General features: G+C 47.2%; 1 protein-coding gene across 1 annotated transcript in view; it reads left to right on the top strand.

Moving 5' to 3' along the window:
* The first annotated feature begins 17,834 nt into the window (after window positions 1-17,834).
* Window positions 17,835-26,390, top strand: part of ATL2 (atlastin GTPase 2) — a 54,559-nt gene continuing 46,003 nt past the window's right edge. Inside the window, exon 1 of the mRNA XM_077814267.1 lies at window positions 17,835-17,939. Coding sequence (XP_077670393.1) covers window positions 17,891-17,939 — 49 coding nt within the window. The 5' untranslated portion in view covers window positions 17,835-17,890. The remainder of the gene's footprint in view (window positions 17,940-26,390) is intronic.

The raw sequence follows: 26,390 nt of genomic DNA, 5'->3' as shown, positions 1-26,390 counted from the left end.
TTGTGAGCCGGTCCTAAGGAGAGACCCTGAAGGTTGTGACCCTTTGGGCGGGTTGAAATAACTGACTGGCTGCCCCATGCGTTCTGGCTGCTCTCCAGCAGGAGGCTCCCGCCTGCTTTGCGCTCGTTAATATCCGAACCCCAGGTTTCTGACGTAGAGGTTGCAGCCGGCGGACCCTGCTCAACACGGCTCTCTCGGAGGGCCTAAACCCTGGCAGAAGTCCCTGGTGGAGGAACCTTAGCAGGGGGTCAGGTTGCAACAGCACAAAACCCCCAGGATGGGAGAGGCCAGAGCAAAACTGGGTGCCGCTCGCTGGAACGGGTCCGTCAGAGTCCTCTGACTCAGGGGTTCCCTGGGGAATCTCCCCTTGGCCAGCTCCTGCGGAGCCGCAGAGGGAATTACGGGCATCGCCCATCTCCCAGCACATTATGCACCCCCAGCCCTCAGCAGGGCAGGTCTCCTCAGGGGACCAGGTAGGCAGAGCCCTGCAAATCCGTGGATCTCTGGTTTATACCCGCGGACCATTTTTGCAGACCACGTGTCGGATGCGGATACCAATGATGTGTCCACACAAGGCTCTACAGGCAGGGGCGGAGTTCCCCAAGAGCTCAGCACCTAAAAGCTCCCACTCAGGCACCCAGATTTTCAAAAGTGTGAGCGTAACCCACCCGTCAGCGTGTGTACCTGACCAGCTCTGCGCCCCACAGAACGGGAAGCGTAGCACCCCGGCAGCGGCAGCCTCCCTAGCCCAGGCTGGAGAGACATATGCTTTTAGCTCTGGAGGGCCCCATGAAACCCCTGTGGGGCTGGCCAGGATGGCAACCGTACCACAAGCCATGGGAGCTGCTGGAGGCTGAGGCTTTCTGGAAATCTGGTTTACATTCTCAGCTGGGAGCTGAGCTCTGGAAGACCTGGCCCATAATTTACCTCCGAACCTGGCTGTATGTAATTGATGCTAAAGACAAGACTCCCCCTGATTTTAAGCTTTCTCCATTAATAATTTTCCTGTTTCTGTTGGTTTACCGCTCCAGCCCACAGTGGATCTCTCATTTGGGTCTTACTTCATCCCTAAAGTGCTGCTCTTTGACCCAGCGCAGAGCTCTCCGCGAACTCCATCTGTCTCATTCCTATCGATGACAAGCGCTCGACAGGACAATGTCCTCTGCCTGGGGTCACTCTCTCAAGGGCTGAAAGATTAGACTGGAAGTTCTTCTGGAGGAAGGCGTCATATAGCTGAGGTCAAGATCCTCAGTGTCGCTTCTGGCCTGCTCTGTTATATAATCTGCAGCTGATAATCTCTCGGTAGGTCAGTGCTTCGATGTGTGCCAGCTTGTTACTGCTTGGGGCAGGGAGAGATCTCAGACATTGGCTTTGACTGGCACAGAATGTTTTCCTTGAATGAGCTGAAGAGGAGTTTAAGGCCTGCATTTTCAAATGCCAGACTCCCTTTTGTGCCATGACACTCTTACCCCCCTTGCCTGGGCAGACCCAGACACCTGGGAGCTTGGCAGCACGCATAGGTACGCTCCAAACAGTCTAGCACCTGAACGCACCCAAGCGTTAGGAGCCACACCTGGGAAACACGCTGGCCTCATTGGCATTTGGGGCACAAATTCTAATCCACGCGACCACGCAGGGAGATGGGGGTCAGAGGAGTGACAAAGACGGGAGAGGGACTTGGGGGAGAAGACGGGTGGGGACTTTACCAGCAGACATGGGAGAAGAAAGGACCGGGTGAGAGGCGAAGAGAGGGAGGGATGGTGGAGAGAGAAGGAGAGGAACTGAGGGAAATTGGGACAGAGTGGGAAGGATGACGAGAAAGCACCACACACGGGAAGAGGGGAGGGATGGTCTTAGGGCTAATGCGTGAGCCCGGAGTCGTGGGTTCAATTTCCCAGGCTTCCATGGATTCCCTGTGTGACACAGACTCTCACTCAGTTTCCCATCTCTAAGGCAGGGGTAATGATACATCCCTATTTCAGAGGAAGGTGAGGTCCCCAGCAGCCTCTCAGATGGCCCGTGTGTCAGTGAGGCATTATTACTATTAGATGGAGAGAGAAGCTAAATCAGAAGAGCTCCCTCGCTTCTCTCACACACAATCACCAAGAGACGTTGGTCTGTTTAAAACTAGAATGGGCAAAGCATTTGAGACTATACAGTCTCTCTCAAACCATACTATCCAACCAGGCTGGATAAGAAGAGTAGCTGGATGGTTCTGCTAAAATGATTGGCACAGAAACAGTTAACAAAGTTGCCATCCTTCGGTTTCAGAGTCAACACCCCATTGTGACAAGTGGGGCAGTTGATACCTTGTGTCCCTGTCGTTACATCCGCTGAGTTTCAAGCGGTTAAAGTGGACATGTTGACGACTGTGAACTCAAGTAAACTTGCAACCGGAGAGGGTCTGGAAGACTGGCTGCTGGATGGTAGCAGAGCATTGGTATGTGAACAACTAATATCGGGTTATTCCCCTCTGGCACACTCCAATTTGATTTTTTTACACTGCTTACAATGGGCTATATTATTTAAGGCCAAGCTGCCTTAAAGCTATTATGCAGAGAGGCGTGTACATTGTTCCTGCTGGGATGGCCTGTTTTATATGATCAGTCCAGACATGCCAGTTTAACGCGGCTATGTTGTTGTTCAATCCAGCTTTCTGTTTCCTAACACCTTTCTAAGTGTTTTGTGTTTTTTAAGATATGTTTTGTGGTGGTTATGTACCATTTAATCTGAGTTTAGATGGCCAGCTCTTAATCCCTGGATCTCAAATGAATTTAGATCTAATACAATCAAAACGAGGTAGTGAATTTAATTGCTTTCGCCCTCCATAATTTTTCTTTTTAGGCGGTGAGGTGCTTTGCGAATTCAGCTCTGGAAGTTTAGTGTCATTTGATCAACTCCAAATGCGTGAAGTCTCCCTGAGTAATATTTCATCTCCATTTTACTCTTTTCTCCTACACCAGCAATAACAATCACAGGCTGAATGTCCTGCCTTTGCAAAATTAACCAAGCGATTGTAAAATATGAGTGCCAATACAATATTGTAATTTTGGGGTTTGTTATGCGATCAGTTGTAACCTGATCTGTGTTCTGTACAGCTCTTTAAAAGCGACTCATCTAACATGTCGTTTAAGACACGGAAACAATACAGTGGCATATTTTGTTACTTATTAAAAAGAATAGTTTTCTGGGTCACCAAACTATTAGGCTAATATGCCGCTTGTGAACATTTCTTCGCAGCAAACGAATGCTGTGCTAGACCTCTGACCCATGCTGCTAAACATAGGCAGCCTTGGGATGGGGTGTCCTTATGCAATCCAGCAGCCCGCAGGTGACCTAATGAGTAAAGAATATTGTCGCCCTCGCTATTTGCTTGCGCTGCTTTGCCTAGCACTCTCGGCACGGCATCAGCTGGCAGGCGTGCAGCCGGCCCTGTAATAGAGTACCCGGAGGGCCAGTTGGCCTAGTGGGTAGCACATCCAGCCTCACGTCCCAGCGGGGAGGCCTTTCCATCCAGTTCCTTGCCCGTGTATACGCTTAGCTGCACCTGGGCTTTTCAGTGTCCTTGCCTGCTTCTTACCAGTGCAGCAGGGACAGGCGGCTAGGGAGCCCGGGCCCTCCTGCTCTGCTGGACTGTGACCCAGGGCCCTACGAGAGCCAAGCAGGAAGGGTTCTCCAGCACCCCTGTTGGGGAGCCCCCAGGATCAAGCTGTCTTCCTCCCTAGCCTCCCCCTTCTGAGCTGGGTTGTTCCCTTTTAAGCCCCCAGCACAGGTGCTCAAATTTGGTTGCAAGAAATCTGGCCTGGCGGAGCAGAGATGCCGCTCAACGCTCCGGGGTGGCAGCATGTGCTGAAAAAAAGACTTTTGGCTGTGCAGGATGCAGCACGCTGGAGTTTTGTTATACGGCATGCAGCATACTCTTACACTGGCAGCCCCTGGTCCCCACCTCTCAGCTACCTTCGATGTGCTACTCATTCCAGCTATCCTGCCTACCCGAGAGACGGAGCCCTCAGCAGCCAGGAAGCAGCATCATTCTCCTGAAATCAATGAAGCGATGCTGATTTTCCCCAGCTGAGGATCGGGCCCTATGAGCATGTCTATCAGCAAGCTGTGCTGCAAACCCTTCTGAAACAAAGCTTTGATGGAGGGGCTGTTATCTGTTCCATACCGAGCTTAGGAATGTCTCCCCGTCGCTGCCAGCTTGATTGTTGTTGTTTGTATTACAGTGGCACCCATGTTCCCTATGCAGAGGTTTCGCTGTATCCAGCAGAGGCATGTGTCTGACTACATGTTGAAACCATCTTGCAATTGGGAAGCAGCAAGGGCTAAGGGATCAGGGATACAGAGACCTGAACTCTGTTCCCACCAGTGACCTGGTTCTGCAACCTTGAGCAAGTCACTTCCCCTGTTTTCCCCACCCTGTGTCTGTCTTTTCTGTTGAGACTGCGAGCTCTCTGGGGCAGAGACTCTCTGACTGTGTGTACATACAACACCCAACAGAATGGGACCCTGACCTCAAGAGCAGGGCCCTGTTGTGCCAGGTGCTGTACGGACATGCTGATGGAGAACTGAGATAGATCAAATGGGTCATCCAAGGTCACACAGAGTCTGTGGCAACAGCAGGAATTGAACCCAGATCCCTGAGTCCCAGTCCAAGACTTATCAGGGGTGGAAGGGACCTCAGGAGGTCATCTAGTCCAACCCCCTGCTCAAACCAGGACCAATCCCCAACTAAATCATCCCAGCCAGGGCTTTGTCAAGCCTGACCTTAAAAATATCTAAGGAAGGAGATTCCACCACCTCCCTAGGTAACACATTCCAGTGCTTCACCACCCTCCTAGTGAAAAAGTTTTTCCTAACATCCAATGTAAACTTCCCCCACTGCAACTTGAGACCATTACTCCTCGTTCTGCCATCTGCCACCACTGAGAACAGTCTAGATCCATCCTCTTTGGAACCCCCATTCAGGTAGTTGAAAGCAGCTATCAAATCCCCCCTCATTCTTCTCTTCTGCAGACTAAACAATCCCAGCTCCCTCAGCCTCTCCTCGTAAGTCATGTGCCCCAGCCCCCTAATCATTTTTGTTGCCCTCCGCTGGACTCTCCAATTTGTTCACATCCTTTCTGTGGGGGGCAGGGGGAGGGGGGGAAACTGGACGCAATACTCCAGATGTGGCCTCACCAGTGTCAAATAGAGGAGAATAATCACTTCCCTCGATCTGCTGGCAACGCTCCTACTAATACAGCCCAATATGCTGTTAGCTTTCTTGGCAACAAATCTAGAGAGCTGCTGCTCCCTGCAGAGGTTTGCACAGACGTGTTCACACTGGGTGTTCCAGAGACTCAAGCCAAGCAGGGTGTTTGCTATGGACTGGCACAGGGCCTTCCTCCTGAGCCAGACAATGGCCAGACCCTTCTGTCCATGGGGGCCCCTGGGAAGGGTTTGGCCTGCGAGGGCCCCATAGGCTGGGGGTGACCTCTGGTAAGCTTGTAGCATGTCTATAGGAACGCGTTCTGGTTTTTAGGTGCTTTCTCTTTCATGCTTTAGCCTTAGGAATAAAGGCGCTTGCTTAGAAAGAGCTGTGTGGTGACTTGTAACTCCAGCAATGCCCTGTTCATAGCCCTTGGAGAGAAAGCAACGTGCAGGGGCTGGCTGCTAGGCAGCCTGGCTTGCTGGGGATATCACGGGTTGCGGCAGGGGGCCGCGCACCGTTAACACTCCCGGTCAGAAGGGAGTGGGGCATGGCTCCCTGACTGGAGACCTGACTGCCTCTCCCTCCCCTGGAGTGGGCCCCAGAGTGGGAAACAGGGGTGCAGTTACCCTGAAACTGCAAGAAGTATCAGAGCCTGGTCCCCCGAGTCCCAACCCTCCTGGGCTGCTCCGAAGCTGGGACAAGATGTTGGAGATGCAGGGGAACCTTCAGCCTTTCGTGAAGAAACTAAAAAACGGTGCCAAAGCAAAATGAAACACTGGGGAATCATGATCAAAATCTGTGCTTCCCTAGCACAGGGGTTGGACAGTTCATGTCCCAGGACACACATGGCTTGTTTGTATTAAAGGCTGACTGGACTCTCCTACCAGGCCTTAGGGCCCGACCCTGCCAGTAGTTCCTTCCTCTTTGGGTGGTCCTGTGGGATCAGTGCAAGGCGACTGGTACTATTCTAAGGGGAGCAGAATCTGGGCCTTCAAGTCAATGTGCAGAGCCCAGCATGCTGCATGTCTCCCGTTCCATGGTGAATGCTCTAACCACCGTGGTTTTTGGCTGCTGCAACTCCAGTCTCTTCACTGGGAGCAGCCCTGCCTCCACAGCAGGTTAGGGCACGCACCGTTGAATGGGAAGTGGTGGGTGCTGGCTGGTATAGCCAAGGACTTAGTCTAGTAAATTGGAACAGTTCCGTGGGGCTGCTGTTCTGAATGGGGAGAGGGGGGCTCGCTAGCAGCCGGATGGAGCAATGCTCGGCGGTGAATTCAAGCTGCAATTACCCTGGCTCTGAGCTACCATGCTGCTGTGGGAATGGACACTGAAATCCTTGTTTTAAACACGCCAGCGTCTCTGTGCAGCTTGTCTGAACTTGCCTGCTAAAAACATCCACCTGCTTGTGAAGCCTGTAAATCTTGTCCTGTGGTGGAATATGACTTCCCTGGAGGCCCACATCACAGCAAAGGGTGCAAATAGGGTTTCACTGCATAATGATCACCCTTTGCATGCCAGCAGATAACAATGCAACCACTTACACAGTCCTTAACGGGGCCTGTGCACAGGGAGCTGTGACGCTGCAGAGCCGCAGCTGCTGTACGTCAGGGTTTCTCCACTGACGTCAGAGTAACGGTGGCAATTCACACCGCCTGAGATATTGGTGCATACGATTAAAGATCCATCCAGGTGCAAGGACAAGGACAAGCCAAAGAGACCAAGGGAAATTCCAAAAGTGACGCTGAATGATGAAGAAAACATTTCCCATGCTGAGAAGAACTGACGGAAACACTAAGAGTTCAGAGCTGATTTTACTGTTATAAGAAACGAAAGGCCCCCACGTTTTTCCGGTTTGATTCGAAGCACGTATGTAATGGCTGAACCCTGTATTTTCTCCGTGTCGCGTTTGGTAAGCCTTGATCTTTCTATTCTATCTCAGAGGGGAAGCAATGGCAATTATTTAGCGTACGTTCAAAGCACAATACTGGATATAACCACAGCAGGCCTTGAGTCCACTCCTCTGCCGACCGAATGGAAACTTGATGGGAGAGTTGCCATTTATTTAAAGGGAGCAGAACTGGCTCCTTATCACACACAAGATATGCTACCTCTTCCACCTTGTGTTTAGCTGAGATGCTCGGAGTACCTTTCCCAGCCCCGAAGCAGAGCTCTGTGTAGCCGAAAGCTCGTCTCCCTTTCCAACAGAAGTTGGTCCAATAAGAGATATCACCTCACGCACCTTGTCTCTCTAATATCCCGGGACCAACAGGGCTACAATGACACTGCAAACATCCTTATCACATAGGCCGTCACCGGCCAGCAACGGCAGAGCGGTAGGTGTTGCCACCAGCAAACTGTGCTGGGACATGACAGGAAGTGGGTGGGAGTGGCAGTAACTCATCTTTGGTTGGGGCAGGCAGAACAAAAGGGGAAAAGCCAGAGCTGTGGCTGTTAACTGGCTTGTTAGTTACCTGTCTCATAACAGTCCTCCTAGCTGGGGATGGGGGGTTGCCTCTGGGCACCGTCTGGAGGCAACGACTACACGTTTGGCAGAGTCCTTGCAAGCTTGTGCCAGGTCCCTTGTTGGGGGCCTTCCCGAGCAGGAGCCATTGCGTGCAATGCTAGTTGTGGCCTTCGGGGAAGCTTACATGATGCTCCTGAGCCAGCAATCCCTGCGTCAACATGGCTTCTGCCAAGATCAACAGGTTTCTTCTCCCCAATGGTTCCGTCTGGACTGTGGAACCATATATGGGCCCTGTGGCACTCTGGCCTCGCTCCGTGTACCCAGAGGCCCAGGCCATGTAGGGATAACCACTGCAAGCTCAGGTAAGGAATGTTTTGTCCGTTATGGATATGTCTACATTGAACACTAACCCCGGGCTCTGACTCTGATTTGAGCCCAAGACCCACTTCTGTCCACTCACACATCAGTCTGACTCAGGTCCAAGCACGGCCATTTTTCAGCATGGACGCAGCTCAGCCTGCAGACCTGAGTCAGAAGGCCTGTGTAGTGCTGCCTGAGTGCGTTAGCACGGCTGTGAGACAGGGGTACAGCGACTGTGAGCCTAGGTTTACAATTCACTGCAAGTGCAGGCTTGGAAATACCAAGTCCACAGGCGTGGGCCCCGCAGACCTCGGTCTGCGGTGCAGGATAGACACACCCTGTGGCATTTGTGCAGGTCTGTTGTTGTGGGGCTGGCCCTGCAGCCCTCTCTTTTGCCAGATCATTCTGCTCACGCTCAGAGCACACCTTAGATTGCTGCAAAGTTTTACAGAGAGTCATACATACTGCTGTCCAGCTACAATGCTGGGAAACTGGCGTTCTGCTAGAAAGGGGAAGTCAGCAAGCTCAGTGCAAATGCAATACTTTTATTCTTTCAGCCTCTAGGCTGGGTCCTCAGCAGCATCGAAGCAGGCCGTGGGTTATTATGCCACCTTTTCCCTTCCTTAGTCCTGAGACTGCATGAGGGCCAGTTTGTCCATCAATGCAGGTAAAAGCAGCCTCAGGGCTGCTCTAAGCTGTACCTAGCCACAACAGCTCCTAAGTGACTTTTCAGCAGCAGGAGATTGCTCCAGCACAGTGGTTCTCCAGACACTATCTCCACATGGTGACTGACGCTGGCTTTATGCCACCCAGGGATTCTCCTAGGGCAGGGGATGGGAAGCCCCTGTAGCTTGGTAAGGCTGCTTTGCACAATAGGACCAGTGCACAGCACCCTTACTGGGGCCATGATCTGGCCCTCTCTTCAGATGAATACTTAAAAGGCGGCAGACTAATGCAATGTTGCATCAGAATGTGATGCAATTTCTGTCCTGCTGATGCTATCTCTGGGAAGATCCTGCCCTGATGTTGCATGAAATTAGTTAATTCAAGCAAATGCTTAAGCTTTAGCCAGTTAGGACTCTTAAACTCTACTTTTTAAAAAATTCAATTTGCTATTTAATCCCTTGAAAACTTCAGTCATCCTGATCAGGGATCCTGGCACACTTGTCCTTCTGCCCCTCCACCCCCACGAACATGATACAGTTCTGTGGTGACCTAGAATCCTATTTTTGACGTCTCCGACTCAAGGAATATTTCCAAAATACCTCTCAACAACATACTAATCCACAGAGGCCTCCCTACCAACACTACAAAAAGAAGGATTCTAGGTGGACTCCTCCTGAAGGTCGAAACAGCAGACTGGACTTCTACATAGAGTGCTTCCGCCGACGTGCACGGGCTGAAATTGTGGAAAAGCAGCATCACTTGCCCCACAACCCCAGCCGTGGACACAATGCCATCCACAGCCTCAGAAACAACTCTGACATCATAATCAAAAAGGCTGACAAAGGAGGTGCTGTTGTCATCATGAATAGGTCGGAATATGAACAAGAGGCTGCTCGGCAGCTCTCCAACACCACTTTCCACAAGCCATTACCCTCTGATCCCACTGAGAGTTACCAAAAGCAACTACAGCATTTGCTCAAGAAACTTCCTGAAAAAGCACAAGACCAAATCCGCACAGACACACCCCTGGAACCCCGACCTGGGATATTCTATCTGCTACCCAAGATCCATAAACCTGGAAATCCTGGGCGCCCCATCATCTCAGGCATTGGCACCCTGACAGCAGGATTGTCTGGCTATGTAGACTCCCTCCTCAGGCCCTATGCTACCAGCACTCCCAGCTACCTTCGAGACACCGCTGACTTCCTGAGGAAACTACAATCCATCGGTGATCTTCCTGATAACACCATCCTGGCCACTATGGCTGTAGAAGCCCTCTACACCAACATCCCACACAAAGATGGACTACAAGCCGTCAGGAACACTATCCCCGATAATGTCACGGCTAACCTGGTGGCTGAACTTTGTGACTTTGTCCTTACCCATAACTATTTTACATTTGGGGACAATGTATACCTTCAGATCAGCGGCACTGCTATGGGTACCCGCATGGCCCCACAGTATGCCAACATTTTTATGGCTGATTTAGAACAACGCTTCCTCAGCTCTCGTCCCCTAAAGCCCCTACTCTACTTGCGCTATATTGATGACATCTTCATCATCTGGACCCATGGAAAAGAAGCCCTTGAAGAATTCCACCATGATTTCAACAATTTCCATCCCACCACCAATCTCAGTCTGGTCCAGTCCACACAAGAGATCCACTTCCTGGACACTACAGTGCTAATAAACAATGGTCACATAAACACCACCCTATACCGGAAACCTACTGACCGCTATTCCTACCTGCATGCCTCCAGCTTTCACCCTGACCACACCACACGATCCATCGTCTACAGCCAAGCTCTGCGATACAACCGCATTTGCTCCAACCCCTCAGACAGAGACAAACGCCTACAAGATCTCTGTCAAGCTTTCTTACAACTACAATACCCACCTGCGGAAGTGAAGAAACAGATTGATAGAGCCAGAAGAGTTCCCAGAAGTTACCTACTACAGGACAGGCCTAACAAAGAAAATAACAGAACGCCACTAGCCGTCACCTTCAGCCCCCAACTAAAACCCCTCCAACGCATTATTAAGGATCTACAACCTATCCTAAAGGATGACCCAACACTCTCACAAATCTTGGGAGACAGGCCAGTCCTTGCCTACAGACAGCCCCGCAACCTGAAGCAAATACTCACCAACAACCACATACCACACAACAGAACCACTAACCCAGGAACTTATCCTTGCAACAAAGCCCGTTGCCAATTGTGCCCACATATATATTCAGGGGACACCATCACAGGGCCTAATAACATCAGCCACACTATCAGAGGCTCGTTCACCTGCACATCCACCAATGTGATTTATGCCATCATGTGCCAGCAATGCCCCTCTGCCATGTACATTGGTCAAACTGGACAGTCTCTACGTAAAAGAATAAATGGACACAAATCAGATGTCAAGAATTATAACATTCATAAACCAGTCGGAGAACACTTCAATCTCTCTGGTCACGCAATCACAGACATGAAGGTCGTTATCTTAAAACAAAAAAACTTCAAATCCAGACTCCAGCGAGAAACTGCTGAATTGGAATTCATTTGCAAATTGGATACTATTAATTTAGGCTTAAATAGAGACTGGGAGTGGCTAAGTCATTATGCAAGGTAGCCTATTTCCCCTTGTTTTTTCCTACCCCCCCGCCCCAGACGTTCTGGTTAAACTTGGATTTAAACTTGGAGAGTGGTCAGTTTGGATGAGCTATTGCCAGCAGGAGAGTGAGTTTGTGTGTGTGTGTGTGTCCCCGGGAAAAAAAAAAAGAGGGGGGGTGAGAAAGCCTGGATTTGTGCTGGAAATGGCCCACCTTGATTATCATGCACATTGTAGGGAGAGTGGTCACTTTGGATGAGCTATTACCAGCAGGATAGTGAGTTTGTGTGTGTGGTTTTTGGAGAGGGGTGAGAGAACCTGGATTTGTGCAGGAAATGGCCCACCTTGATTATCATGCACATTGTGAAGAGAGTTGTCACTTTGGATGGGCTATTACCAGCAGGAGAGTGAGTTTGTGTTGGGGGGGTGGAGGGTGAGAAAACCTGGATTTGTGCTGGAAATGGCCCAACTTGATGATCACTTTAGATAAGCTATTACCAGCAGGACAGTGGGGTGGGAGGAGGTATTGTTTCATGATCTCTGTGTGTATATAATGTCTGCTGCAGTTTCCATGGTATGCATCTGATGAAGTGAGCTGTAGCTCACGAAAGCTCATGCTCAAATAAATTGGTTAGTCTCTAAGGTGCCACAAGTACTCCTTTTCTTTTTGTGGAGAAAGCTTCCTTCACATCCACATCTGGTCCTGCAAGCTTGCTAACACTGCTTTTAAATCCACAAGCAGTTGTGTATCACCCACACTGAGGACAACCTACAAACTTCTAGTGAACCTGTATTCCTTTGCCTCATGAAGCATTGCCAGAAAATAAAGCATTGTAGTGTTGTCCAGGCCATCCCTCTTCTGTTCCATCACTGCTCCTTGGGTTTAAAGGCACAGTCCTATGTAAACTCTGCAGCAATGGCTGCAATCTGAGAACTACGGATTATGCCCCTTTTTAAATATATTTGGTGCCTGGCTTCCACTCTTGTTTTGCGCCTGTCAGTTTTCACTTGTGTGGGATCCCCACAAACAAATCAAACCAAGCAGGTGAGAGCACCTATAGGCTTTCCTGCAGCTGGTGCCTAGCAACACATGCTCCAAATCCTTATAATGACAGCTAAATTTAATATTATTTTATACTTTCCCCCAGAGCAGCTCCCAGACCGTCACCAGAAAGAATGGTATCTTACAAATGAATGGTATTTGAGGAGCTGGCTTTCTGCATCTGTCATACACATGCATTACCACCAGCTGCAAGGCCGCACAAAACTGCTTCTGGTCTGAAAGAATTTATTTCTCTTCTCTCTAACATTCTAATAACATCGCTGATTTTGAAGGGTCTTAGGATAACATCTCTGCTTTACATTGACTAGTTCATCTGCATTGCTTCACATTCTGACTATGTAGCTTAATTTACTGAGCCAGAGTCTGATACATTCACTCATGGTGCGTCCTAGACCCAGATCCTGCAAAACTACTGTGTAGTGCTCGGGCTTGGGCTGGAGCCCAAGCTCTGGGACCTTCCCACCTCCTGGGGTCCCCCAAATGTCGACACTGCAATTTTACAGCCCCATAGGCTGAGCCCCACGAGGCTGAGTCAGTTGAAACAGGCCAGCCACGGGTGTTTCATTGAAGTGTAGATATACCCTATGGCATTCTGGTAAGTATAGAACAAAAATATTCTGACAAAATGGCTTCTACAAAAAGTTTGCCACAGTGAAATAAAAGAAGCTAAGTTACCAGACAAGTATATTACTGTAACAAGTGACTGCTTAAGGTTATCCCGGCTAATTTAATTGTGCATGTTCAGGTGACATTTAGCAATAGCAAGCATTTTTGAGATGAAACCTTCATGTGCCAAACTCAACTCTTTACACAGTTATCCATTTGACACTGTGAGGTCAACTTCAGATTTGTATAAACAAGGTTTTATAAAACCCAAGAACAGCAGAAATGTTTCATAAAATCATAGAATATCAGGGTTGGAAGAGACCTCAGGAGGTCATCTAGTCCAGTGGTCTCCAAAGTTTTTTGATCGCGCACCCCATCAGTAAAAAATGTTTTGAGTACGCACCCCCAATACATGTATATTTATTTATGTATAAATTATATACATGTACTACTGTACTAATATATTATGTACATTATAAAACATACACAAAAATGGAAATTAAAAAAGGATGAGATAAAGATGAAATAAACAATATTTTTAAAATAATTTTTTTAAAATTTTATTTATTAACGGTGCAAAAAACCTTTTGGCTCTCACTAAAATATTATTATTAATCATATTTTTAGTGGGAGCAATGTGATTGACTATGCTTCGTTATTTTTGAAAATCTTGGTTTAACACTTTGTGATACAACGATTCGAAGGTCTGGTTCTAAGTTCAGTTTATTTCGCACCTTGATTTTAATGGCTGTCATAGCTGAAAAAGATGCCGCACAAAGATACGTAGATCCCAATGGAAGAAGTGCACCCTTGGCTGCGCTTACTAAATCATGATGCTCATTTTTCAATCCCATCCACCAATTATGCAAAGTGTTTTTGTTGAAATTCAGCTAGTAAATTTCCATCTTCCCTGATGTCGACCAGCTGTTCTTGCAAACTAATCGGAAGGTGTTCCATTTTTATATTTTTAACAAATGGGTTCAAAACCCACTGAAACTCTTCATTTGGCAGATTTTTAAACAGGTTAGAAAATTCTGTTTCCAAGTTTTTTGCAGATATGAGAGTTTTTATAGGTGACACTTACATCGTTTTCGGCAACAAAATCACATAACGATGGAAATATTTCCAAACATCCGTTTCCAAAATGCTCTTTCCATAGCACGAGTTTCTTTTGAAAAGCAGTTACTTTCTCACTCATCGTTCAAACATCACCTTTACCTTGAAGGGACAGATTAAGTGTGTTTATTTTTTCGAAAATATCTGCTAGGTAGCATACTACTGACAGCCACTTGTCATCACAGCAAAGGTCAGCAAAATTTGGAACACTTGTCTTTTTGTAAAAGAAAAATGCACAACTCATCTTTAAGTTCGACAACTTTTTTAAGCACGTTTCCACAAGATAACCAGTGATAATCTGTGTGGTACAAAAGATTTTCATGGTCACTCCCCGTCTCATTACAAAGTATTATAAAGATTCTACTATTTAAAGGTCTTGTTTTTATAAAATTAACCACATCGATGACGTCCTGTAGCACTTTGTGCACTTCTGGCTCCCACTTCTTTGCTGCAATAGCCTGCCTATGAATGATTCGGTGAATGAATTTCACGTGTGGTTCTATCTCTGTAACCTTACCCCGGAATCCTTTCTTTATTCCAGTCAAAGCAGCCACCCCATCACTGATTACACTTACACAGTTTTTCCATAAAACATTGTTTTTATTAAAGAAGTCATTTACTGTTGAGAATATGCCTTCTCCTTACATCTTTCCTTTAGTGGCTCGCAAAAAAGTAGTTTGGAATCTGGCAAATACCATAAGCTGAGACATGTTAGAAACATCTGTATTTTCATCCAACTGTATAGCAAACCTCCCGTGCTGCGTAATTTGTTCTAATACTTGCTTCTTCAAATCTTCAGCAATGTTTTCTATGCATCTTCCAACAGTATTTGCTGACAAAAGAATGCATTTTAGTTTGTCGCCATATTGTTTTACGTGTATTATTTCATCCATTTTTACCACGGCAAGAAGAAGTGTTTCCCCAATGGTATGTGGCTTTTTGTCTTTTGCTATTAAGTAAGAAACCTCAAAAGAGGCTTCTAAACATTTATCATTAAGTTTAGTGAAATTTTGTAAAGTCCTGGATTGAGTATCGCATGACTTTAATCATCGCTGAAAAAATTGTTGAGGTTTGTCTTCATGTTCTGAATGCTTAGTTTTTAAATGTCTTGCTAATCGTGATGGCTTCATACTCTCACCAGCTAATATCTCAAGGCACAATATACACTTAGGGCGAGGTTCATCATTAACGATAGTGGATGTAAATCGATATTTCAAATAGTCGTCTTGATAATTTCGAATTTTTTTGGCCTTCTTGTCAGATCTGATTGGGTCATCGTCGTTTTTACCTTGTAATGTGGCTGACTAAGAGCTGGTACGAGGAGTAGGAGAAGTGTCAGCTCTGCCATTTTCTTGTTGTTCGCTTGTGCTCGCATTATTAGTATTATCTTCAATCCGCGGTTTCTTTGCAGGAATCTTTTTAAGCCACTTGTCCATTTTGTGAGGGGTAGGTGAGTTAAAACTAGATAATATAATCCGTAAATCCCCGTAACTGGGCACGTGTAAACTGCAATACGTCGCAATACGCTGAAAGCGAACGAACGAGTGAGGGCGCCACTGTCAACCCCTCCGCGTTGTGGAACCCCCACTCTTCCCTCAGGATACCTCGCAGGGCCGGCTCCAGGCACCAACGTAGGAAGCACGTGCCTGGGGCGGCATGCTGTAAGGGGCGGCATTCCGGCCAATCTTAGGGCAGCGCTCCTCCTGCCGCGCCGCCCTTTTGCTCCGGCTGTGCTCCTCCTGCTGCCCCCCCCCCAATGGATCGTCTCGCGCGCACCCCACTTTGGAGACCACTGATCTAGTCCAATCCCCTGCTCAAAGCAGGACCAACACCAACTTTCCTTAATTATTTTTAGTTTCACTGAAAATTGTGTGGTTTTTGTTTGCAGTTAAATGTTCCCCTTATGTGTTTCCAAACCAAACACTGTAGCATTGCAATACTGCATGAGAACCATAAAGAGAAATTGACAGTTTGAATTGTCTGAGAAGACAGAAATGCAAAAAGGTGCCTGGAGTCACAACACAGATTAGGTTTCAGAGTAGCAGCCGTGTTAGTCTGTATTCACAAAAAGAAAAGGAGTACTTGTGGCACCTTAGAGACTAACACATTTATTTGAGCATAAGCTACAGTAGCTCACGAAAGCTCATGCTCAAACAAATTGGTTAGTCTCTAAGGTGCCACAAGTACTCCTTTTCTTTTTGCGAATACAGATTAGGACATTTTGGCCAGACTCACCAGTACAGTCCGGTGACATAAAGCAGCCATAAACTCGTGCAAAAAAAAGAAAAAGATGTGGAAAACAACTCGTTATGATCATGGGCAAATCCAACCCAATCACATTGCACTGGAGGCAGAACTTAGCACTCCTGATGCCATTAGCAACCCCTATTGATTGCTGAAATCTGAAAGGGCAAGATTTATCAAGGCGATACAAGAGTTGCTATGGTGCCCATGTTTTTAAAATCCAGATCTGTAACAATTATGGGGCAATATTTTTAAGGTTGTGAAGCAGTCATGCAAGCCATTCCTTCGGGGCTGGTGTAGCTAATGCCAGCTTCAGTCTCAACAGCGACTCTAAATGACACTAAAGAGCCGCAACCTTTTCCCCCACTGGTGACAACCACGACTGCAACATTGAACATCCTTTCCATGCTCCCTAAGCTAGCAAAGACCCATCTCCACCAATGCCTGCCAGCTGCAGCAGTGGTGTGTGAATCCAGCGGCATTAAAGCCATGTTCTGGGCTGCTTCCTGGATGATGTGTCACAGATAAGAAAGTGAGAGGCGTTATTCTGATTCCACCCATCTCCCCCTCTCTAACACCATCCTGAGGATGCTCTTTGGTATCTCCAGAGCACCTTCCCTCCCAGGATCTTCACTGTGCAGTAGGTCAGAACTGTTCTCCCCATTCAACAGATGGGGAACTGAGGCACAGAGAGTGATCAGTTGACTTTGCCCAAGGCCCCATAGGGAATTAGTGTAGCCAGGAACCAGCATGGCCTGCGGCCTGACTTGGGTAGGACACGTCAGCTGGGATGAGCGACTGCAGCCACACCAGGTGCTGATTCAGCATGCCCAACAAGAAAGATTTGGGGCCCTGATACCTCATGTTTGCTGGGGTCCCACCCACTCCCATTTCACTCTGTTTATACAGGGGTGACTCTGGGGAGGGGGAAGCAGGGGTGACTTCAGGGGGATGACTTCAGGGCTGGGCAAGGGTAATTCTGCAGGGGAGGCCTCGGGGGTGGGCAGGGGTGAGTCGGGGGGGTGGGGGGGTGACTCTGGGGGTGTGGGGATGGGTGGGGTGAGTTAGCGGAGATGGGTGGAGTGACTCAGGGGTTCTGGTGGGATGACTCCAGGGGAGGTGGGTGGGGGTGAGTTGGGGGACGGGCACAGTGACTCCGTGAAGGCTCCGGTCCCTGGCCGCTCGGGATCCTGGAGCTGGGGCTAGGGACGCCAATTTTAGTTGGATGTATTTCTGGAAATTTCATCACATGTCATAATCTTTCATTAAAGATTAATCTTGAAGTCCTGGAGACTCCAGGCCAATCCTGGAGGGTTGGCACCCCTAGCTCGGGGTAGGGCCTCCCCAGAGGGCGCTAGGACCCGGCAGCACCGGCAGCCAGGCGCCCGGCGGGCAGGGAACCCGGCGGCGCTCGGACCCCGCGGGCTCCGGACCGCCCGCCCGGATGGGGCGGAGCCGGCGGCGCAGTTGCCGGGCACGCGCCGCAGCGGGATTGGCGGCGCCGCGCGCTGCCGGCCGATAAAGGTCTCGCGGCGGCGTTTGACGTCACGCGGAGTTAATTTTAAACCCGGACAAGATGGCGGAAGGGGACGCGGCGCGGGGCGGCCAGCGCGCGGGGCCGCCAGGTAACGAGCGGCCGGGCCGGGGCTCCGGGCTCTGCCCCAAGCGCCGGGCCCGGCCCGGCCCAGCCCAGCCCAGCCGGGGGCTCCGGCCAGCGCCGGGGGTGGCGGGGCCGGGTGTGGCGGGCTCTGGCGCGCGTCGGGCGGGGCGGGCTCTGGCCGGGGCACGAGTGGGGGCCCACTGGGGGGGGACGACTCGGCGCGGGGTGGCGACGGGGGGGCCGCTCTGGCCGGGGCACGGCGGGGGGGGCTCTGGCCGGGGCACGGCGGGGGGGGCGCTGGCCCGGGCACGGGGCGGCGGGGTGACGGGGGGGGCTCGGCGCGGGGCGGCGGGGGGGCCGCTCTGGCCGGGGCGCGGGGCGGCGGGGGTGGACGACTCGGCGCGCTGGCCGGGGCGGCGGGGGGTGACAGGTTCTCATGAGTGTTTTGGGGGCGCGGCTGCATGTCGCAGGGCCTGCCCGGCACGTTTTGGGGGGGGCTGGCAGGGTCTGGCCCGTACGCTTGTGGGTCCTGTCGTGTCCCGTGTTCGGCGGGTGGGCAGGAAAGCTGCCGCGGGCGGGTGTTGGGAGCTGAGGTCTGTAGCTAGGGAGCCGGCGTCCCGGTGCGATGGGGGCAGTCCCTGTATTCGGGGCTGTGTCTTGCAGAGGCGCCTGTCCCCTGCCCCCGTCCCCCCGCTGGTCGCCCTGCCCGTAGTGGCGGCAGCCGGCTGCAGGGAGGAATCCGCTCGCGTTGGAGCGCGGTCCTGGCGGGTCATTTATGCTGTGACCTACTTTTAAGTAGAACAGAAATCCTGAAGTGCCAGTTTTATCCCTTCCAACTCCCTCATTTGTTGCTTCTCAGCTCCTGGCCCTCCGTAGAGAAAGGCTCTTTGAGCTTTGCCCCGCGCAGATGGTTCCTGTAGTGAGTCTGAAACAACACATTCAGTGTGTGCACAGAGGGAGTTGGGTGGAAAAACTGAACTGATAACGTTTTAGTGACCTTACCCTATGCTGCAACGTGGTTCTAGCTGGCAAGTGACCTGGGGACCTTGCCTTTGTGTAGGTCATAAGTTATGTGCATAATTGTTGCCAAATCTCTCAGGGAGAATACATTTGTAATACTCTACAACTCTGTAAATAAGCCAAGGCAAAGGATAGCATTTGGATACTATCATGATGGGAAATGCAGAAAATGTAATATAGATAAAAATGTTAAGTCATGTAAAACCTTAATGACTCAAATCCTAAATGATGGGAGTAACTTATTTTCTCATTCAAATAAAATCAAAATAGCCCTAGTAATATGTAATGTGCTTACTGGTTCTGGTTACAGCACTTAAAGTGGGGTCTGGTTGTGAAATTTTACTGACCAACTGAGAAGAGATCTGATGAAGATAAACTAGACTTTCCTTGCCCCTTTACAAGAATATGCTTGTACTAATATACTGTTTGTCATGGAAGCAGACTTGTACACTGGAGCATCAATGTTCTTGTAGCAAGTCCTCTCTTAATAATGGGACCTACTGTCTTCAAGGGTTTGCTACTTAGACTCCTATATATTTGAGTCTAAGGTCGTACGGTATGGCTCAAGAACAAACCAAACATTTGAGAATGTAACTGTCTGATTTTAGAGCTAGAAAGACAGGCAATGTTTTGCTAAGTCATAGGCTCTTGGGGAGTTAAAATACAATGTAATATCTTCAGTCAAATGTTGAAGTCTCTATTGATCCTCTCTTGCTACCTCACACTTGAGCAAGTTAAAATAACACTTTTAGAATAGGAGACTAGTACTACTGATGTAAGTTGGCCATAGCAGGGGTAAGTGCTGCTAGGTCTTCTCCCTCACATTGCTAATGTTCTTAATGGCAACATCTGAGCTGTTCCAATCATGAAGCTTGCTTGATCATACTGCCAAGTACAATAAAAATGGTGGCAGTGAACTTCTGAAGTACAGACTAGAATTGGAACAAAACTAAATGCATGTTCTTCTCACTTAGCGTAAAACATAACTGAATATTCAGTCTTATATGACAATCACAAATTGCAACCCTTTCACCAGGGTTAGGATAAGAGGAAATAAAAAGTTATGACTGTTCATATCCTTTGTCAAAACACACTATACCATGTCAAAATCTGATTGCTCAGTTCTGAGGAGTCACGGACATAGGACAAACTCCGTACTTAAAGGATACCACCAAAGCTGTTCCAGCTTTGACTGCTCTTGACTGTAGCCCCTCGGGCTAGCTTGCCTTTATTATATTCAGCAGTAAAGCAAAGAACCTACAGTTAGCAGAAGACTTGAGGCCTAATGCATAATCTATAGATCAGGCAAGATGACAGATGTCTTATACTTTAGGTCCCAAGTTAAGATTTCCAGTCACTTAAAAGATTGCATTGTAACAATAAACATGCAGATTTGCTGTGTCCATTTAACAACCTGAACTTCTTAGAATGATCTGCAAAAGTTCAAAGGGGCAGTATCAAGTTTAAAATTCAGAGTTTGAAGTGGTTTGCATTCTTGCTTGCATGCGACACTCGGGGGGTGTGTGTGTACACAATGTTGCACTGTGCGCTTGCAGTTCTCCAACTTGCATGCATTTCATTAAGTCCATCCTGGACCAACATTTTAAACTTGATTTACTAACGGTTTAAATTATTAAAGATCACGTCTTAATCTTTTCTATTTCTCATTCTTATTGTCCAAGCTGAGTGAAATCCCAGAAATATAGTTCTTGTTTACACCATGCTGCAATTCTTGCAATCCAAATACTGTAGAGGAATTTTGAAATACCTACACTTGTACTAAAATCTTAAACTTAACATGACTTCTAAACATTGCAGTGAAGAAGTCTATTTAGTTTTTTGTGAAAACAAAAAACACTTTTATAAACCAGCATCTGAGTTCAAGCTGTCTGGCAGTGGTGCCTCTTTCCTGTTAAAATGAAAATATTTTACCCTGAGCATTAATGGATCATTTCCCTCATGTGTTCAGAGCTTTGCCATAGTCCTGCAGTTGAGTGTTGAAGTCAGTGGAACTCTGCATGGGTTTGCCCATGTGAATCCAATTGCAGTATTGGAACTTATGCTTGTCACATGAATACTAGAGCAAACTAATCTGTTCTAAGGAATGGTCTTCTTTTATGGATAAAAGCAGGTTAATGATATTGAAGAACAGTCTTTCAGTTCATTTGTCATGCGGTACTCTGAAAGGAGTACGGGTATCTGTACAAATAGAAATAACTCAGCTATAGTACTTGGCAACTAATTTCACAGGAAATGTTTTTGAGTACTTATCTAGGGAATCAGTAGGTGATCATATCATGCTTCAGCTGTAAGACTTCCCTAATATTACTCTTCTTTAATAATAATTTCCTGTAAAGCTAAATGATTAACACTACACAGGTCTGTGAGTTTAAAGCTATGGAAGATCTTGGGGGTTTTCAGAAAGCCCCCAATATGTTTAACTATATTGATTTTTTAAAAAGATGTTCAGAATAAAATCAAAGTTGTGTTTGCACTGTGTAAACTGGAAGTTTGCCTCATGCAATGGCATGCAGATTGGGCCAGTCACATTTCTAATATCTGGTAGCTATCTGCAGTATCTTAAAGGGACCTGCAACTCAAACTTCTTGAAATATACTAACTTTAAAAAGTTTCCCATGTCTGATAGATTTGAGGCATACTGTTTAAAGGGCACTATTTACATAAGTTTAAAAAAAAATTCTGGCAACAAGGGAGGAAACTGACTGCAAGGGGCACAGGGAAACTGACTTCATACAGTGCTTTTGTGCACAAAGTAAATAGGCTGTTTTTTTTGCTTTCAATTACCGTAATCTTGGCTATTAAATCCTACTAGTCAGTAAAAACAAACCCCATTATTTTCAATTGGTATTCCTTTGGCATTGGTCCTATAAATGCTTATATGAAGTGGTCCATGCAGCACTCCCACTGTGTGATCCTTGCTTTCATTCTGTGGACCACCAGAAAGTGCCAGAGACCACAACTTGTTCATAAATGATCTGGAGAAAGAGGTAAACAGTGAGGTGGCAAAGTTTGCAGATGATACTAAGCTGCTCAAGATAGTTAGGACCAAAGCAGACTGCGAAGAACTTCAAAAAGATCTAACAAAATTAAGTGATTGGGCAACAAAATGGCAAATGAAATTTAATGTGGATAAATGTCAAGTAATGCACATTGGAAAAAATAACCCCAACTATACATACAATATGATGGGGGCTAATTTAGCTACAACTAATCAGGAGAAAGATCTTGGAGTCATCGTGGATAGTTCTCTGAAGACGTCCACACAGTGTGCAGCGGCAGTCAAAAAAGCAAACGGGATGTTAGAAATCGTTTAAAAAAAGGGATAGAGAATAAGACGGAGAATATCTTATTGCCCTTATATAAATTCATGGTAGTCCACATCTTGAATACTGCATACGGATGTGGTCCCCTCATCTCAAAAAGGATATACTGGCATTAGAAAAGGTTCCGAAAAGGGCAACTAAAATGATTAGGGGTTTGGAACGGGCCCCATATGAGGAGAGATTAAAGGCTAGCTTGGAAAAGAGGAGACCAAGATTTCAGCTTGAAAAAGAGGAGACCAAGGGGGGATATGATAGAGGTCTATAAAATCATGAGTGGTGTGGCGAAAGTGAATAATGAAAAGTTATTGACTTGTTCCCATAATATAAGAACTAGGGGCCACCAAATGAAATGAATGGGCAGCAGGTTTAAAACAAATAAAAGGGATTTCTTCTTCACGCAGCGCACAGTCAACCTGTGGAACTCCTTGCCTGAGGAGGTTGTGAAGGCTAGGACTATAACAGGATTTGAAAGAGAACTAGATAACCTCCATGAGTTTAAGTCCATTAATGGCTATTAGCCAGGATGGGTAAAGAATGGTGTCCCTAGCCTCTGTTTGTCAGAGGGTGGAGAGGGATGGCAGGAGAGAGATCACTTGATCATTACCTGTTAGGTTCACTCCCTCTGGGGCACCTGGCATTGGCCACTGTCGGCAGACAGGATACTGGGCTGGATGGACCTTTGGTCTGACCCAGTATGGCCATTCTTATGTTCTTTAACCATTGTCTTGAGGAACTTTTCAAGTTCAAGTGCAAACAATGATAGCTGTCATGTGCCTAGCAGAGAAATCTAGACTATCATTATTTTACCACTGCGTACAGCCAGGTTTGTGTAGCATATAGTTATCAGTTTTTTTCAGTGGACCGATCACATTTTAGTACTAATTTCCTGTGAAATCCTGGATTGGCAAAAAAGTCAATTCAAAAGCAAGTATTTCATAAGACTAGCTGTAATATATATCTGTTTATTAAACTGACATCTGGGAAACGGAAACTCTTTCAAATAGTGGGTAGATGCAGGTAGTCAAGTTAGTTTGAGCTGGATGTAACACACCCACTCAGTGGGCCACACATAGGGAGATTGATGAACGTGCCACAGTTTTAGTATAGCTGGGTCGTCTAGTTCACTCAGTAGAGGCATATTCTTTTAGAACTGGAGGTCCCAGGTTTGATACATACTGCCGATGACCCACCCAGAGGTGCAGTGTTAGAGACAACAAACTGCCTGAAAGTTCTCCAAACAGAAAGCTAGCCTCCTCAACTTCAAAGTCAACATTTCCTGTTAATACCCAAAGTTTTTGTATGGGTTGTCTGTCTGAAATTTGTCAGTGCTCATGGGAATGTGCAATTATACCTTTGAAACTGGACTAAAACAAGATTCTCTCCGAAAATACATTAAAAATGCAGTTGACCCTCCCACTAATCAATCTCAGATCAAATATTCTGAAGTGCTTGTGTATCCCTGTATCCTCTCTCAGTATTGGCTAGTGGTTAGCTGCTATTTAGGGATGGGTAAAAATTAAACAATCAAGACTGTTAAGCTATTCAGAAGCTAAGGGGCGGTCCTACAAAGAGTAGTTGGGGGAAAGAGCATTTTCTTTCTGCAGCTCACTCGCTAGCAGTAAGTAATTTGGTAGTCATGAGCAGACACTAGAAAACTGAACATGTAAAGTGCTATGTAAGTGCATTATTTGCATCTGCAAAATGCCTCACAAAAACTAATCCTGTGGGGAATGTAAATATGATCTCCATATTATAGTTCAGGGTATTTAGGGGATTGGAGATGGTTTTGGTGACTTATTCCAGGCTACACATGGAGTCATAGGAAGGGACTTAAATTGTAACTTTTGCATTTTTTGGCATGTCTTGCTCATGGCTTGCTCTCTGAAAGAGGAATATTTTGCTGTTTTTTCCTTGTTGGATGCAGGCTTCTTCCCTCCGAATCTCTTGATATCTTTCCTTTTCTCTAGCTGTTCTCTCTTTAACAACTTCAGTTTCATATTTTATCTTCTGACCAGAGAGTGAGCACATGGTTGCTTTAATTGCTGTTGCACAACTGACCTGGAATGTAGTACTACTGTATGGCAAGATGGAACATGCACATTACCACTGATCTCCATGGATTGCTCTTCAAGAACTGGAATGAAAACCAGACTCTGAAATTCAGCCTGAGCATTCAACTTTTTTTCCTTGCATGTTTGCACAAATAAAAAATCCACAGATCTACGAAATAGGTTTCAAAGTGTGGGCATAGACACAGATATAAATCAGAACTAGCACATAATTATTCAAGCATAACTGGGTTAAAAAAAGAACTAGATAAGTGATGATCTATGCTTAATGAAGTGACTAGTCACCAAGATGGTCAGGGACATGACTCCATGCTCCAGGTGTCCCTAAGCTTCCAACTGCCAGAAGCTGCGACTGGATGAAGGGATGGATCATTCGAAATTGCCCTGTTCTGTTCATTCCCTCTGAAGCATTGGGCATTGTCCACTGTCAGAAGATAGGATACTGAACTAGATGGACCACTGCTCTGACCAATATGGTTGTTCTTATGTTAAGTCTTACTGGTGCAAAACTGTGTAAGTGAAATCAGAATCAGGCCCCAAAACATCTTCAATAAAGCTGCAGTCACACACTAAGATGGAAGGAAAAAGTAGATTAACATAACCTTGTCTATATTATAACAATCCACATTGTATAAACAACTTCTTATTGATATCAGGAAAATATTTAACATGTATGTTGGTGCAGTTTTTACTGCATGACTACCAGTAAAATGAAACCTCATTTTCAGTCAAACTGTAAAAAGTGTGTGGAAAATCCTATTGCAGAAATAATGTTGACTGCCTGTTCTGCAATACAGGGTCTATATTTTTACATTACACGCTCCCAGGAAAGTTGTTCTCACTCAGTGATACAGTTCAGTTTGGGATAAAGAAGGTGTGGCGTGAAGTGCAGTTATTTTAACCTAGTACATAAGCCAAATCTTGTTAGTGCCCCCTCCAAACTCCTGAGGGGCTGGCTTGTACCACTTACGTCTCGTAACTTCTTTCTTGAGAGTAGGTAAAAAGATAGGAGGAGCCCCTTTTCTTTCTCTACTTCTTGCTTTTGGCTGTTGCTTTCCTGAATCTTTTTAGGGTATGTCTACGCTGGCAGAGTTAGTGCTGGCAGTTACAGCGCCGCTCAGAGAGTGCTGAAAGGAAACTGCTGTTGTGTGTTCACACTGTCAGCTGCCTGCACAATAGCATGTTCACACTTGCAGCAGTATTCGGAACGGTGCACTCTGGGCAGCTATCCCACAGAGCATCTCTTCTGCTGCTGCTAGGAGCTGTGGGAAGGCAGAAGGAGTCACGGGGCGTCCTGGGTCCTGTCCCATCCCAATGGCCTGTGATGCATTGCTTCGCATCCCAGCAATCCCTGTGTTTCTGTACACATTTGGTGCCGTCTTTCAATGGTTTGTGTACTGTGCACTCTGCGTCTTCGGTCTGCAGGAATGGATCCTGCACTGTTGACCAATATGCTGCTCACGGTAACACGTCACGAGTGGCAGTGGAGTTATTCTTTTAACTACAAAGGCAAGCGGAGGGCAATATTGATCTCGCCACACATGGTAGGTACGACATGAGATTGCTTGTGGCATTCACGGAGGTGCTAACCACAGTGTAACGCCACTTTTGGTCTCGGGAAACAAGCACTGAGAGATCACATCGTCATGCACCTCTGGGATGACAAGCAGTGGCTGCAGAAACTTTCAGATGAGGAAAGCCACATTCATGGGACTGTGGGATAAGCTTGCCCCAGCCCTGCAGTGCAAGGACATGAGAATGAGAGCTACCCTGTTGTTGGAAAAGCACGTGGCGATTGCACTGTGGAAACTGGCTACTCCAGACTGCTTCCAATAGATCGCTAACCAGTTCAGAGTGGGAAAGTCAACCATTGGACTCATGTTGACGGAAGTGTGCAGGGCCATTAATTGCATCCTGCTCTGAAAGACCATGACTCTGGACAACATGCGTGACATTGTGGATGGCTTTGCACAAATAGGCTTCCCTAACTGTGGAGGGGCAATAGACGGTATGCATATTCCAATTCTGGCGCCAGGCCACCTA

Source organism: Eretmochelys imbricata, chromosome 3, assembly GCF_965152235.1.
Source record: "Eretmochelys imbricata isolate rEreImb1 chromosome 3, rEreImb1.hap1, whole genome shotgun sequence".
Lineage (NCBI taxonomy): Eukaryota > Metazoa > Chordata > Testudines > Cheloniidae > Eretmochelys > Eretmochelys imbricata.
The sequence above is the reverse complement of the archived record's forward strand: the minus strand, read 5'-3'. Positions and strand labels throughout refer to the sequence as shown.